General features: G+C 35.0%; 1 protein-coding gene across 2 annotated transcripts; it reads left to right on the forward strand.

Moving 5' to 3' along the window:
- Positions 1-401: 401 nt before the first annotated feature.
- LOC149552493 (putative galacturonosyltransferase 13) lies at positions 402-11,270 on the forward strand. 2 transcript variants are annotated; one of them, XM_089788070.1, is made up of 6 exons: positions 402-1,717; positions 1,845-1,900; positions 2,207-2,362; positions 9,377-9,964; positions 10,244-10,546; positions 10,662-11,270. In XM_089788070.1, exons 1-6 carry the CDS (start codon positions 1,507-1,509, stop codon positions 10,944-10,946), a joined length of 1,599 nt encoding a protein of 532 aa, XP_089644196.1. In that variant the 5' UTR covers positions 402-1,506; the 3' UTR covers positions 10,947-11,270. The 2 variants fall into 2 exon arrangements, with proteins under 2 accessions (XP_089644196.1, XP_089644197.1); XM_089788071.1 differs by having other exon boundaries at positions 610-1,717; positions 10,262-10,546.
- Positions 11,271-14,798: the final 3,528 nt, after the last annotated feature.

Genomic DNA, 14,798 nt, shown 5'->3' on the forward strand with positions numbered 1-14,798 from the left:
CTTTACCTTAAAACTTATGATTATGAATAGTTTTTTTAATATAATTATCACAAAACTAAATAAGAATTATTAAAAAAAATTAAAAACATAGTTTTTAATTTTTAAAATTTTTTTAACCTTTATTCTTTGTCCATTCAACCGATAAAGATTTCTCATTTCGTGTATGAAAGATCTGCAATACCTTAATAGTTGCAGTGAAATTTGCATGGTGAAAAGAAATCATAAGATTGAGTTACTTAGAGCGAGATTTGTATGACTTCCAAATTGAAAGAGGGAAGGAAAAGCTAATAGAGCATAACTCCAAATGAAAGACAACCGCTAATGATGGGCACGTGCGATCTCCGCGTCTGCTCCGCGTTAAGGAAATCATTAAAATTATTAAAGAAATATTTTTCAAAATCATACAGAAAATTTCTGGAACCCAACAAAATAAAAGAGTCGACAGGTGAAAAGCAATGGCAACTGGCAAACCTAAAGGTAAATGAAATTGAACAGAAAAACAAAGGAGAAAAGGAGGTTTTTTAACACGCTGAATCGGTAAGTATCCATAATTGTAAGAGGCAAAACACGAACCAAATTTAACCATGCGGCCAAACAAATTTGTTTTCTCTTCTTGGAATTGAATCCATATCTCACAATAACAACGCGTGTAGCAGACCAAAAGTCTCCCCTGAGTTCTGGGGTGAGATTCAATACAAAGAAATTGAATCAGATCCCATCACAGAGTTAACAAAATTGTGCCCACTTCACTTTTTGTAGAAAACAGGCGCGATGAAATTCTCGTTTCTCGTATCAACATTAATGGAGTTGCATTGATCATTAAAATAACACAGAGTCTTTGTTCATTACAGACTGGTTTTGGTGTGCCTATGAATTAAGCGAGGCCAGTACGGTAACTGGGTGACGTGTAATCAAATGTACCATATCTACTTTGCTTTTGTTGACCTTCGGCGCGTGCCAGTTTTGACTGTGGAGCTATGGAAACTGAGTATCACTGTCGTCTGATGATGAATACTGAAGTTGCTGTGTTATTGTATTGGTTTTGAGTGGAATTTGAAGTTGTAGGTATAAATGGGCAGGTGGGTAAACGGAAGAAAACGGATTCTTTATGCCCAGGTCATTAAAACACAGTATTTGTATTGCCGCATTTGCAGTTAATAAACGAGATCGTGATTCCGAAATAGATTGATTGCCTCTGAGCTGCCACGGTGAACAAAGAAGGCATAAAACCGAGATTTCAATGCTCGTGCATTGTACTCACTAGTTGTGTCGGCCACAGGACTTAGGAGGGGATCTGAAGGGAAAACTTTATCCAGTGAACCACCGTGCTTTTCAATGAAAAAGAAAGCCCATGATGTGAATAAATATCATCTTCACAGAAACTTGAGCTCTGTTTCCTAGATCTGCAATAGGCAATGGAAGGAAGCACGAGGTGTGGCAGTGATATGGTGCTTGAGGGAGAGATTGGATGGTAGAATTCGTGTGTTTAAGTGAGAAGATCTCACAATGCAGGTCCACATATCTCCTAGCATGGGGCAAATCACCATCTCAGCTACAAATGGCTTCCTGGACTTTACAAAGGTTAAGGGTGCTGCACGCCATATTTCCTATAGAAGTATTTTCTATACTGTATTAATTCTAGCCTTCCTATTACCATTCGTCTTTATTTTAACAGCATTAGTTACACTGGAGGGGGTCAACAAGTGTTCCTCCCTAGGTAAGCAGTAAATGGTTAAGAAATTGCTTTGATTTCAATGTGCTCACTCTTTGCTTTGCCTTTCTTTGTAGGCTAAGATTAGAGTAATGGTCAGGAAGTCACTCTTCTTTATTTTTGCTTTGTTTAGATTGCATTGGCCGAAGATTAGGTCCGAGACTTTTGGGAAGAGTAGATGTTTCTCCTGTAAGTTAAAACTTCTCTACCACTATCAATTATAATGTGTGTCAGATTTATGTTTGAAGGAAAATTTCAGAAAACAATCTGTTATGCTGAAACAAAACTATATATTCACATGTAATAGGTAATATTTTTCTGAGTTCCCTTGCTGCGTAAGATGTGCTAAGAAGCTCCATTGATATAGAAAATCAAGATAAAAATTAAAATACCAACCCTATTTGCGTAACTGTAATGAGGAATGATCAATTTGTTTCTATCCTGGGACTTCTGCACTTATTGGAATCTAAACCCAGAGCATGTGGCATTTTGCAGAGAACGGGAAGAGACATATACCAACTTCTCTTGCAAGCAAACAATGAAGCACTTCCAGAAGGATTAACAATCCCCGAATCGTTCCCCGATCTCATTACTGATATGAAGGCAAATCCATATGATGCCAAGACATTCGCTTTGAAGATGAAAGCAATGGTATGTTTTAAATTATTCTGTGTTATTTTTTGGAGGTTTTCACATGCGCTTTATTTGCCAGGTTTTTGTTCTCTGATACATTGTTAATATTAACATTAATGACCGGGATATATTCCATCTTCTCTCTGTTTTAAAATTATTCTTGAGTAATCGACAGTTAATTTTGTTTAATGTGCTGGGCCTTAATACTAAACATGGTAGATAAGAGTACATTGAAAACTATACTGTTTTCTTGTCTGAATTACTGTGATTGCAATTCATGGATCTCATTTACAGCAGATCTGAAATGACTGAGGCATGTAACTATAAAATCTACACTATCAAACCACACGTTGTAGTACAGAAGATGATTGGAATCACAGTTCATAGTGAGGAACAATTACCCAAAGAATATAGGGAATTATGCTTTTATTTTGTCATTAGTGCTCAAGAGTCAATACAGTACTTACTGGTACAGGGAGGACCTGTCATACATCGGCTCCCTTAAGCCAACAACGTAAAAACTATTTGAGGCACAACTATTGGTCTAACTACCCACAACAACTCTGTAACATGCACGATCTAAGCTGACAAATGTTAACAATATAACAAGGTCAACATAAACATTTATCAAATTGTAACATATAATAACACTTGCAAAATCATTTTCTGCAGAATCCTCCAGTCAATAAACTTACTCTTTTTTATTTATCATAGTTGTACAAGATGAAACAATTGTCAGAAACCACAATGTTGGAAACAACTCTTTACACATTATCAACTTTGAAATCCTTGGATACATCTCTCCATTCTAAGTTACTGGATCCTTGCAGAATCAGTCCTGTTGCTGTACTAAATGGAATAGGGATTGGGAGTGGCTTTGGGAAAACCACATATTCACAGGGTATCTGGTTGTTTCTGACTATTCTTATAACTAGAGAACCCAGACAAAATTGAAAATAAAGAATATTAATGTGTTAAAAAACCAAATATTTAATATGCCTTGAATCAGAAAATATGTCATGGCACACCATAGAGAAGATATTGAAGACCAATTAAATCATCTTGGTTATAAGACTTAATGATTTTCTATAGGAAGCCTAAGATTATAAGACGGACAAGACAGCGATTAACTAAGAATAATAACGAACAATGATGATGCAAAGGACAGCAATTAAAGAGCAGCCATTTTGTTTGACATCTCTTGCTCTCTTCATCCTGATGATGGATCACTTGGTGTGATTCGAAACGTTGATGATAAAAAATCTTTACACAATCAAATCCAGAAATATATCAGTTTAATATTATAAACTGTGATTCTAATTGGAGCCATGATTGATATAAAGGCAAAGAAACAACATTTAAATTATACTAAACAGCAATTAATGAATAATATTAAGGCACCTGAAGCAGTAATCAGTAAATAAATAAGGAGAAGATCAATTCACTAGATAACAGCGATTTGGCACATAGATCGAACAATATCAGAATATTCATTGCAGGCAGTAGCATTCTATTCTCTTCATAAGAGAACATAACACTCTTTATCAATCAAATATATAGATTAAAGCAATCAGCATATGTACTCCTTTAAGGGGCAGAAATCAGCTTTCAAAATGAAAATGGCCTCAAGTCAGATCTGTTTAATTTACAGCAGCAGACTGAAAACACATAACGTGCAATTATCTTATATATTCTACAAGTGCAGTGGTATGAAATAGTAGAACCAATAATTGCTGTGGGATAATGTGTAATGCATACCCTAAAGCATTAATCTAATTATAGCCTGACAGGCAATCATGTAGAGAGAAGAATGAAATGAAAGAAAGGGGAGCATATATGAGATCACTATCTAAATAGACCACCCAATGACAGATATCCAATGTGCCTGACACTAAGGGCCAAGTGGGTATAAAGTCTTCTTGTGGGTTTAGATAGGAGGGTTTCCTGGTAGACTATTGCAATTTCGTTTTCGTCCCTACACTAGCTAATTGTTCGAGAAATCACAGTCAGAAGAGGATGAATAAGGATACATGAACAGGGAGGGGAGAGATGAGCACCCCACTAGGTAAACCATCCCTTGATGGAAGTCTAATCATAATGTGAGTGCCATTTGGGGGCAAATGTGGTATAAAATCTGCTCTTGAGCCAACGTATCGTGCCCCCTCATTCGAAACCTATTCTGATTGAATGCTAACAATGAATATAGACGTGACGTGACTTATCTAATAAATTATGATGATTATACATATTTGTACTTGTGTGATTACTAACCCTAAGAGGAATAACTGGATGCATGAATAACACACACACACACACAATATTGTTTAGCATGATTGCAGGATCCAAATCAGGATTTATCTGGTTAAAAGGCATTTAAATTAGAAGGTTTTATCACTAAGTTCTAACTATTTTACATTTCTTATTCTAATGGTATTTGGATTTTAGGGCAAAAAGGGGACATTATTAACTCTTTACACCTCCTTACTCCCCTGGCACAGTTCCTGCAATGTATTCTTTGGCCATTCTGTTCATATATGTAATGACTTCTAAGCAAATGAATATATTGAATAGCGACTTTATGTGAAACATCAATCTCGAGCTGCGTCCTCTGCAATCATATGAATCTGAGAATGATCAATAAGAAAGTCACAGTTACAGGAATATTTTGCATGCAACACGATAGATCATAATTTTTTTGAAACTGTTTCATTTTTTTCCACATTGATAACAAATATGCAAGGCATAATTGTAAGCAGAGGATAAAATATTTAATTTGTTTAATGTGCACAAGTAAATTGTTATGAAGTGCTAGACTTTATAATCTCTAGTTTTATATATATATATATATATATATATATATATATATATATGCCCTACCCAGCTTACCTTACCTGGGTAAAAGAAATTGCAATACAAAGAAATTTGTGCCCTACTTGATCCCATACCCAAACTGGCAACTTAGCCTCCAAGATAGGTTTTACCAGAAACTTTTTGACATAATATTGCTTTCATATAAGTATCAGTAAACCTGTATAAAGAAGTTCACCCAAACAATCATGCTTGTTCTTTACTCACTTGGATATTACAAAAATAAAATTAACACCAGTGATATGACATTATTCAGTGTATTATTCAATGTCAATTTACAATGCACAGTGAGAAGGATTCCTATATCTCCAAGGACTACCATCCCTGCAGGGAATAGGCTTGCTTTTAGTTCTGTAACCCATTTTATGGGGATTTCTCACATACAAGGGATGTTTCAAAAATGTTAGCAATTTGACAACTGAGAGGTGCCAAAAACTTGAATATTTACGTTTGCTTTGATTTTGACTCTTAACGATCTTTTACTTTGGTGCTTTAGTTATTAAAAATATGTTCTATCCAGCACAAGGTTGCACGGGGATGGGGGTACCTGGGTACCGGTACTGGTATGGGTACGGCTATTTTTCAAATAGGGGACAGGGATACCTGGGTGTGTCAAATGTTTTTTAAATATAGTTTAATATATATAGAAGATCTGAAAATATGAGTCGTGACAATAGTTTTTCAAAACAAGAACATTGATAAAGTTTGCAGATGCAATGTATTGCTTCCAGTTTCAGATTTGCAATATGTCTGTAATAATTTTAATATAATATGATAAATGGTTAGATGCATAACAGAGAAGGCAGACTTTAAACTTGAACAAGAGGATCATAAACCATATAACAATGACATATTGCAAATGATAAACTTCCGACTTGAACAGTGATATAGTTTAGGGTTAATCAGTATTGTATCATAGTTTCAAACTGATTATGTATTAAATTAAGTTTGATAAATAACAAACTGATCTGCAATCAAATAACCAAAACAAAAATCAGAAATTTTAATCAAGTTCCTTGGCTACGATGCTCCTCACTGAGTACCCAGTACTTGGGGTACATGTACCCATTACTTGGGTATGTGGGTACGTGTCCCAGGGGTGTGGGCATGCGTACCCATGCAAACCTAGATCCAGCAAATGAATAAAAAAGATATACCACACACAGAAACAGGAAAAAAAATGTTGTATGGGTGGCTATTCCATAGCTGCATGTTTTCATATGTTGCCAAGGCCTTTCTCATTTATAGTTTGCATGGTTTCATGTAAGAAGCAAGTGGGGATGTAGGATTTCCTTCATTCCCTTTCATGAGCATGCCATTGGTTTAATCCAAGTTTTGGAGTCGTCTACAACATACTGCTGCATGCAATTTACTGACTAATAATTTTGGAACTTATGTGTTTAACAAAATGAAATATTTATGTAGTGATAATGGTTTTGATTTTGAACCTGGTGAGCTAACTTTTCTCTTTTCTCTTTTGATCTTCTGCCTTCTTGTGCAACAAGATCAATCTTTTATATATCTTTTGATTTATTAATTTTTACAGAACCTTGGAATATACATGTTGACTTGTAACTGGTTATAATATATTTTCTTTTTACTAGTAGCATAATGTCAACTGTAGATTGCTTGCAGATGTGTATAATAATTTACAATTTTAGACCATTCCATGTTTGTAAACTACCCTGATATTTTGCTAGAAACAGTATGTGCGGACTCAATCCCCGTTCAGGATACAATGTCTTATACATGTACTAGAAAGCAAGGGTGTGTTGAATTACTGTGTGTGTCTGGGTGTACATATGTTAAAAACTTTAAATTGTTCTCTCCTTGATGGAGGCAAAATGCATATAGATAAATTTTCTGTTGTGAGAGACTAAGGGGTGTCCCTGGAAGACGATTTTTTCAGATTTTTTCTTAAGTTGAATAGTCAACCTGTTTATCCAGTTTCTAATGTGGTCTGGAAAATGGTTTAAAACTCCTAGAACATTCATTTTTCATTTTGTTTGGTCCCAAAGGCAGAGAGAACATGATTTTTAACTTGTGCATAGCTGAAACAAAATGTACTCGTAAATTTGGTAGTTTAACATGACCTCATTTATGACACTTACTCTTCATCTTTTTCCTCCCTTAATTTTCTGTGTTATTACTTATTTATTTTTCAGTACTTAAAAAATGGTTAAGATATTGGATCTGCAATTTGTCATGGATGATTTCATCATTGTCAACTTTTCCAAAAGTTATCAAGGTAAAACTTTTCCTAAATTTGCAATAAAAAAGGTTGCTTAGGTTGACATAAGTTTTAATAGCATGTTTGTCACTGGATTTGTCTATTTTATAGTAAGAAGCATTACTTTTAACATCTGACTGAAACTAATGACTGCATTAATTAGATTCTTGCCATTCAAAGTTTGATGAATATTTGATATTTCAAGTGTGTTTTGATTTCTGCAGTCTTTCTATTCATGATAACTTAGAAATATGAAAAGGGATTTCTTGTAGATAACCACAACTTTATATAATCAAATATTGGCTTATGGCAATGTATGGGGGTTCATAGCTAGTAAAAAGTTATCATCCCTTTACTGTTATGCTTTTTATCTGCTGCTAGTCAATTTTCATCATCCATATGAATTAAGCTATATGAGAATAAAGATGCGTGAGGATTATAACCATTTGTGTTGGGCGCATCGTGTTCAAAATGCATTCAGCTTATGTCATTTGACAGCATTTAAGCCTTTCAAACTGACAGGATTAAATGCCGTCAAATGAAATAAGCTGAATGCCTTTTTAACATAAAAAACAAATTCCCCTGCCCGAAATCAGCATAAGAATAAAGACTATCTATAATTATTTTACTCTTGTGTAAGCAACGTGCACAACTTCTCTGTAATTTCTGCACGACCCATGTACAATCTTTTCACATGTTATGATATGATCCAAGTCAGTGTAATGCAGATTTATTTTGAAGACAAAAGAAAGAGAGCATAATTTATGGATAACATGATCAAGCCAACCCTAGCTATCTAAAATACCACGATTAGCCCCAGAAACTATTGATAATGTGTTTTAGTGTGCTCGGGGTCTTGATGTGAGTGGGCATGGGGCCCTTGCCTAGGAAACTATTCACTTTTGTGCGTCTGGCTTCCATTCTACTTAAGAATTTATAATCATAGAAATATCTTTGGTCTCACTTGGATATGGGCATTTAGAACATCCAACAAAAGTAACTTAAGACCATATTACTGATGTTGAAATATATAGAATCCACGACCCAAGATTGAACATTGACAACTTGAAATCCAACTTCAAGAATTTTTTTATTGTTATTGAAATGTTTGTCTTGTCTGCTACTGTCCTCTTTGCGCGCATTCTGCCAATGTTTGCTCAGAACTGGCAGGGGATATGATACTCGGTGCCAGTACTTGCAAATAATTGGCATTCTTGTTTTGTATTACCAGTTTGGGAAAAAACTGCATCATCTTTACTTCAAGCTGTGTGTTTCCTGTTGAGATCTATGGATAAGCAATTATACTTGGTGTCTTATATCTGAAAGTGTGCAACTCTGTTTGAGGATATGCATTTTATTTTCATGGTTGAAAGGATGTTTATTAGAATTTTTTCAAAGCGCTTAATTTTGCATTTTCTTTATTTATAATTATTTGTTTTGCAATTATGCAGACAAACTGTTGTGTTTATCTGCAATCAGAGGATGGCCAGTAAAAATCCCAAGAGCAATTTATTGTTCTTTCAGCGTTTTATTGCTCACTTATTTCCTTCTTTTGATCACACTTACAGTGTTTGTTAGCCTTGTTGAGGTGCCCTGCAGAATGTTCTGTTTTTTGGCAATTAACAGTCTACCACCTATTATCTGGGTTGGTCAGGAATGCTTTACCTAATGAAATAACTAAATTTCTTACATGTTTATCCTAATCATTATTGGTTGAGTTTGTTAGAATATTTGGCACTGTCCATGGGAAGGATTGGCTCATGAGATTGCATAAAAAGGTCAAGCTTCCAAAATGAATGAACAAATGATGTCATTGGTTAATGTGATTGTTGCTTATGACGTATGTAACAAGAGAAAAAAATATATGGTATTTGTCACAGCCAAACAATTTAATATCTGACTCTTCACACATGCCAACCGTATTGGTTATTCAGGTACAGAAGATGGAACAAAATGCTCGGTCAGCAAAACTGCAAGAATATTTGTACAGACATTTTGCATCAAGTGGTATTCCAAAAGGCATGCATTGCCTCTCTCTAAGGCTGGCCGATGAGTATTCATCCAATGCACATGCCCGGAGGCAGCTTCCCTCTCCTGAATTAGTTCCTCGGCTTACAGACAACTCATATAATCACTTTGTTGTGGCGACTGACAATGTTCTTTCAGCGTCTGTGGTAGTCTCATCAGTTGTGAAGAATTGTGCAAAGCCCGAAAAGATAGTATTTCACGTTATTACAGATAGGAAGACTTATGCAGCCATGCATGCGTGGTTTGCTTTACATCCTCTCCCACCTGCAACTGTTGAGGTAAAAGGTGTGCACCAATTTGATTGGTTGACAAAAGACAATGTCCCTGTATTGGAAGCCATGGAAACTCATTATGAAATAAGAAGATACTACCATGGTGACCATGCCATTGGAGCAAATCTTAATGATTCCCCAAATGTTCTAGCTGCAAAGCTGCAAGCGCGAAGCCCAAAATATATATCAATAATGAACCATCTTCGAATATATCTTCCAGAGGTCAGCATATTCTTTAAATTGCTTAATACTGGCATGAGCATTTGAACTTGTTTCTTTTAATTCACATAATTTCAAAATCCCAGTTTTTTTTAATCATGCCATAGTTGCTTTCAAACATGTCCTAGCTTTTGTTTCATTATGGTGACACAATGCTTCTTGGATTCTCCTGGCTAATCTAATTTATTTCTTCCCATTTCCTAAATATTAATTGAAATGTAGAGAAGCCGTGTTATTTTCAAATCATGTTCTTATTTCTTATTGACTGCACATTGATAACAGCTTTTCCCAAATCTTCAGAAGGTCATTTTTCTGGATGATGATGTGGTAGTTCAGCGTGACTTGTCTCCACTATGGGATATTGATCTTGAAGGCAAGGTCAATGGTGCAGTGGAAACATGTAGAGTTGCTGACCCCTGGGTTAGGTCAAAGACTTTCAGAACATATCTTAATTTCTCTCATCCTCTTATAGCAACAAAATTCGACCCAGACCAATGTGCATGGGCATATGGCATGAACATTTTTGACTTGCAAACCTGGAGGAAAACAAACATCAGAGAAGTTTATCATCATTGGCTGAAAAAGGTAAGTTAAATTGCTAAACCTAAGCTAGCAGTCTTATCATGATTTAGTAGTTTTCTTCCACAGATGCAACATTTGAATTTGAAATTTGTTAAAAATATCCTCTTTTATTTTGCAGAATTTGAATTCAAAATTGTCACTCTGGCGTTTGGGTACTTTGCCACCTGCATTAATTGCATTTAATGGCTATGTCCATCCCATTGATCCTTCTTGGCATGTTCTGGGATTGGGGTATCAATCCAGAATCAATCAAGATACTCTTCGTAAAGCTGCTGTTATTCACTACAATGGGCAGGCAAAACCATGGCTAGAGATTGCATTTCCGGAGTTAAGACCCTTCTGGACAAAATATGTAGATTACAATGATGATTTCATTAGAAACTGTAATATTATGGTTTCATAGTTAAAGCATTTCCACTTCGTTCAATGCATTCACTATTCAAAGTTAGACCAGGCCTGCAATGGGGTTGAAGATAAACTGTGCAGTAATTTTGTCCACCTGCTATCTGGACAAAGCAGCAGATGGATGAAGGCTCAGTATTAGATGAGCCTCTCATATCATTGTTTATATAGATCTATTTTTTGCATCGGGAAAAATTTCCAAGACGTAGCAAGATAAGCTCTTGTTCGAAGATAATTGTAAGCAAAATTTCATTCAAAATTCTATTCATTTGTAACTGTATAATCACGTTCCAATGAAAATATTTTGAAAGTTTGAATGTGCTCTCATCTTTGTAATGCTGAGAGAGATCCGTGTCTATTATTTGATAATGATTTCTCCAGTTCTTACAAAAAGGAAAAATAAAAAAAACCATTTGATTGCAAATTACGCTCTGGAATGATTCTGGCTCTTCAGTTCTCATATCTGCAAACAAGCCCTTCCAATGCTATGACAAAAAGTTGAATATTTCAATATGCTGTCAGCAAGGCTTGGCTTTGCACTCATCAAATAACATATAATAACATGTTAAAACGAAGAGAGATCAGCAGCAACTTTGAGAGCGTTAGAAGAGGAGCTCTTTGAAAGACTTGATACTATTTTAAAATTTTAATCCTAACTTATGTGAACACCTATATGCTACCAAGGCAGGTTTTGAAGTTCAATTACAACAAGGAGACGAGGTCACAGCACAAGTCTGAACCCACAAGTATAAAAAAGTTTTGGGGAAGAGCATAAATTAATGTCGCATTCCTGTACGTTTGAATTTTTAGTTTTTGTGGGCTTTTAACCCACGAGTGCGATTAATATGTTTTCAAAATGAGGCATAGAAAGGAATAACAAAGCTCTAGAATAGGCAATTATTGTACTAACATCAAAATGCAATTTTCCAGCTGTGTATTTGAAAATGTGTTAATTTAATAACACTTGGTCTTTTTGACCACTTGATCTGTGGACAGTCATTAAATATTGGAGGTGCGTCCACATCCAATGAATGCCACCAGAATTGCTATTTGTCTGAAAAAGAGAATGGCAGCGTATGTATTAGGGACATGCAAAGTTTGATGAAACAATTAAGACTAGATGCTTGAGCTATGTCAGCGAATGTAATCAATATAATTAGGGTTTTGTTTAACAAGCAGCAGTGTGAAAACACGTATCAACCTGTCTCTTTGGGGGAAATGCAAGCCAACCGGCACAACAAAGCTCGTTTATATACAGTTTCATTTTATACATGTCAATAACACCAAGATCTTAATTACATACACAAAATTAACCAGACCTTTTGAATAGTTTTGCCATCCATTAAATTCCGAAGAATTAGGTGAGATTGCAAGATCGCGTGTCTGAGAAAGAGGATGATTCAATGTCATAATCCTGGTACGAAACACATTACTCTGACTTATTTCCAAGTTTGAATGCTAATAATGTTTAAAGTACAGCATGGAATCTGGAATTTTAATTGTAAGATTTTTGGACCATCATTCTCTAGGTATTGAACTACTTAGAACACAATCTTAAAAATCTTCAGTTTATGCCCGCATTTATTCCACATCTAATCAGATCATTCAAGCTAATATTTTCACATAGCCTAATAAAAAATAAAATCAACTATAGATAATCAAATCTAGTAAAAGTATGTACGTCAGTGGATAAGTGCAAAAATAAAATAGTCAAGATAAGTACGTGGATGTCAGCATCAACCAAGTGTCTGTCAGGGACCAAAAGGAGAGAAGACTTTATTTAAACACTTTTTTCGCTAATCACTCTCCACCTCCCTTTCAGAGTGTGGTTGTCAGAGAGTACTATTGAGAGAATGAAATTCAATATTTGAGTATGCCCGTCAATTCATATCTCTAAATCTTGGCCAAGCTTTTGGGGTTTGAGACACAATAATTTTGTATATACAATTCTGATAATTAGGATTACACATTTGTACAAGTCTATCAGATTGAAGGACGGGAAGTGCATTCATTCCACATCACTATAATGCATTTGTTGATTGGATAACAAAATTCTCAATTTTCTCTAAAATTTATTTCTTTCTTCAAATTCAATTTCGTAATCTCATGTACTCCATGTATTCCATGTACTTGACATCACTTACTCTTAATGCAATTCTGTACGCTATATATTCTAGCTCTCGCGTATCCTAACAATACTCACTTGTATATGGGTGCATAGGCTTTTGCTTAGAAACACTTATTGGTTGTAGTTAATACACATGTTTGTGCCATTAATTTACACCATATAGGATTGAAACTTAACATCATATGATTTTGACACTTAACATCATATGATTTTGACACTTAACATCATATGATTTTAACACTTTTCATGTAAATTTCCACATGGAAAACAAAAGATACATGACATTTGCCAACATTTTGAAAAAGAATTTGCTAATGACCTCTTTATATAAATGGTTATCGATTAGATAAGCAAGATCTTGAAAGGACCCTAACTCTCGTACAAAGTGATAGATAAAACTTGAAGCACATCTAGATGCCAATAAACAACAATAGGAATTGTAGAAAAAACTAAACACATTAGACTTACAAAAATTAACGAGACAAAAATAATTCTTAATGACAAATTATTGCGTACATAATATTGCATATATGTATCTAGATAATAATGGTCAAATACTATTTCCTCAATAACAAATAGATTGTAAAATTTCTTTTGCATATCTTAAGTGTGCATTTACATGCTAGTCTTGGGTTTCTAATATACATTCTATAAAATTTGTAGGTTCACAAAGTAATTTACATTTTTTACTCCAATTCTCTTAGGGTTTTGATTACTAATATCAACGTTTGTAAACATTATTATTCTCCTACAACATCAATTAGAGGATCACCTCCTTCATTTAACAACTAAGAATATTCATGATATTGAGGATAAACAAGTGGATGACAAATGTACACAAGAGGTAACCCCATAGCTTTGTAGGACCAGAAATCGGGTTAATATCTAACATACTATGAGCAAATCACAAAACTCAATAACAATATGCTAATACCCTCTAGTCTACCATGAAAGCCAAACAAAACAAAGACAACAACATAAAGTAAAACTCTCTCTACTAGTTGTAGCTCCCATGTCCTTTCTTCTCCATATGATGTAGCTCCAATTGCATATATTGCACACAATTGAAAGCAAAAGCCTATGATGAGATGGTGCTATTGAGAGTACTGAAGTGTGATTTCAAGCCTAATGGATGCTAAGAGGTGATAGATGTTGAAGACTCTAAAAGATTAAGGACCAAGAACTTAGGAATGAAAAAGGGAGCAAGAAGGCTCAATTTATAGCCAACGTGCAAGAGGAGAGGATTGAATGAGAGGAAGGATACTTGTCAATGGAAATGCACAACTTGGCACAATATTCCTTAGGATATCCATCGCGCATATGACACAAGATGCCAAATGTGACATTCTATGATGCACAGAAGTCAACATGCCTAAAAGTGGAAGAGAATCTATGACGTGCATATGACACCTCAAAGCCACTTGTAGGATTCTATGACGTGTGGAAGTCAACATGGCTAAAATTGGAGGAGGATCCATGATGTGTCATGTGACACCTCAAAGCCACCTATAGCCAAGAATCTATGACGATGGAGGTTTATTATAACCACATGTAAGGAATCAAATATATCAAATATGATGTATTCAACCAAGTGTAAATGGAGAATCCATGATGTGTCATAGCCATGTGTCACGATGATGTTAAGGTTATGTCAAGATTATGTCGAATGTTTGAATTAAAAATCCATATATCCACACAAATGAGAATTAGTAAAAATAGAAGTTA

This window comes from Cupressus sempervirens, chromosome 6 (genome assembly GCF_028749045.1).
Source record: "Cupressus sempervirens isolate cs-2001-9-10 chromosome 6, ASM2874904v1, whole genome shotgun sequence".
Taxonomy (NCBI): domain Eukaryota; kingdom Viridiplantae; phylum Streptophyta; class Pinopsida; order Cupressales; family Cupressaceae; genus Cupressus; species Cupressus sempervirens.

Excerpts from the sequence above, each read along its gene's own strand:
- LOC149552493 (XM_089788070.1), top strand. The coding sequence starts at position 1,507 with ATGCAGGTCCACATATCTCCTAGCATGGGGCAAATCACCATCTCAGCT. Across the intron at positions 1,901-2,206 it reads GAAGAGTAGATGTTTCTCCT|AGAACGGGAAGAGACATATA; the intron begins GTAAGTTAAAAC and ends GGCATTTTGCAG. Across the intron at positions 10,547-10,661 it reads ATCATCATTGGCTGAAAAAG|AATTTGAATTCAAAATTGTC; the intron begins GTAAGTTAAATT and ends TTTATTTTGCAG.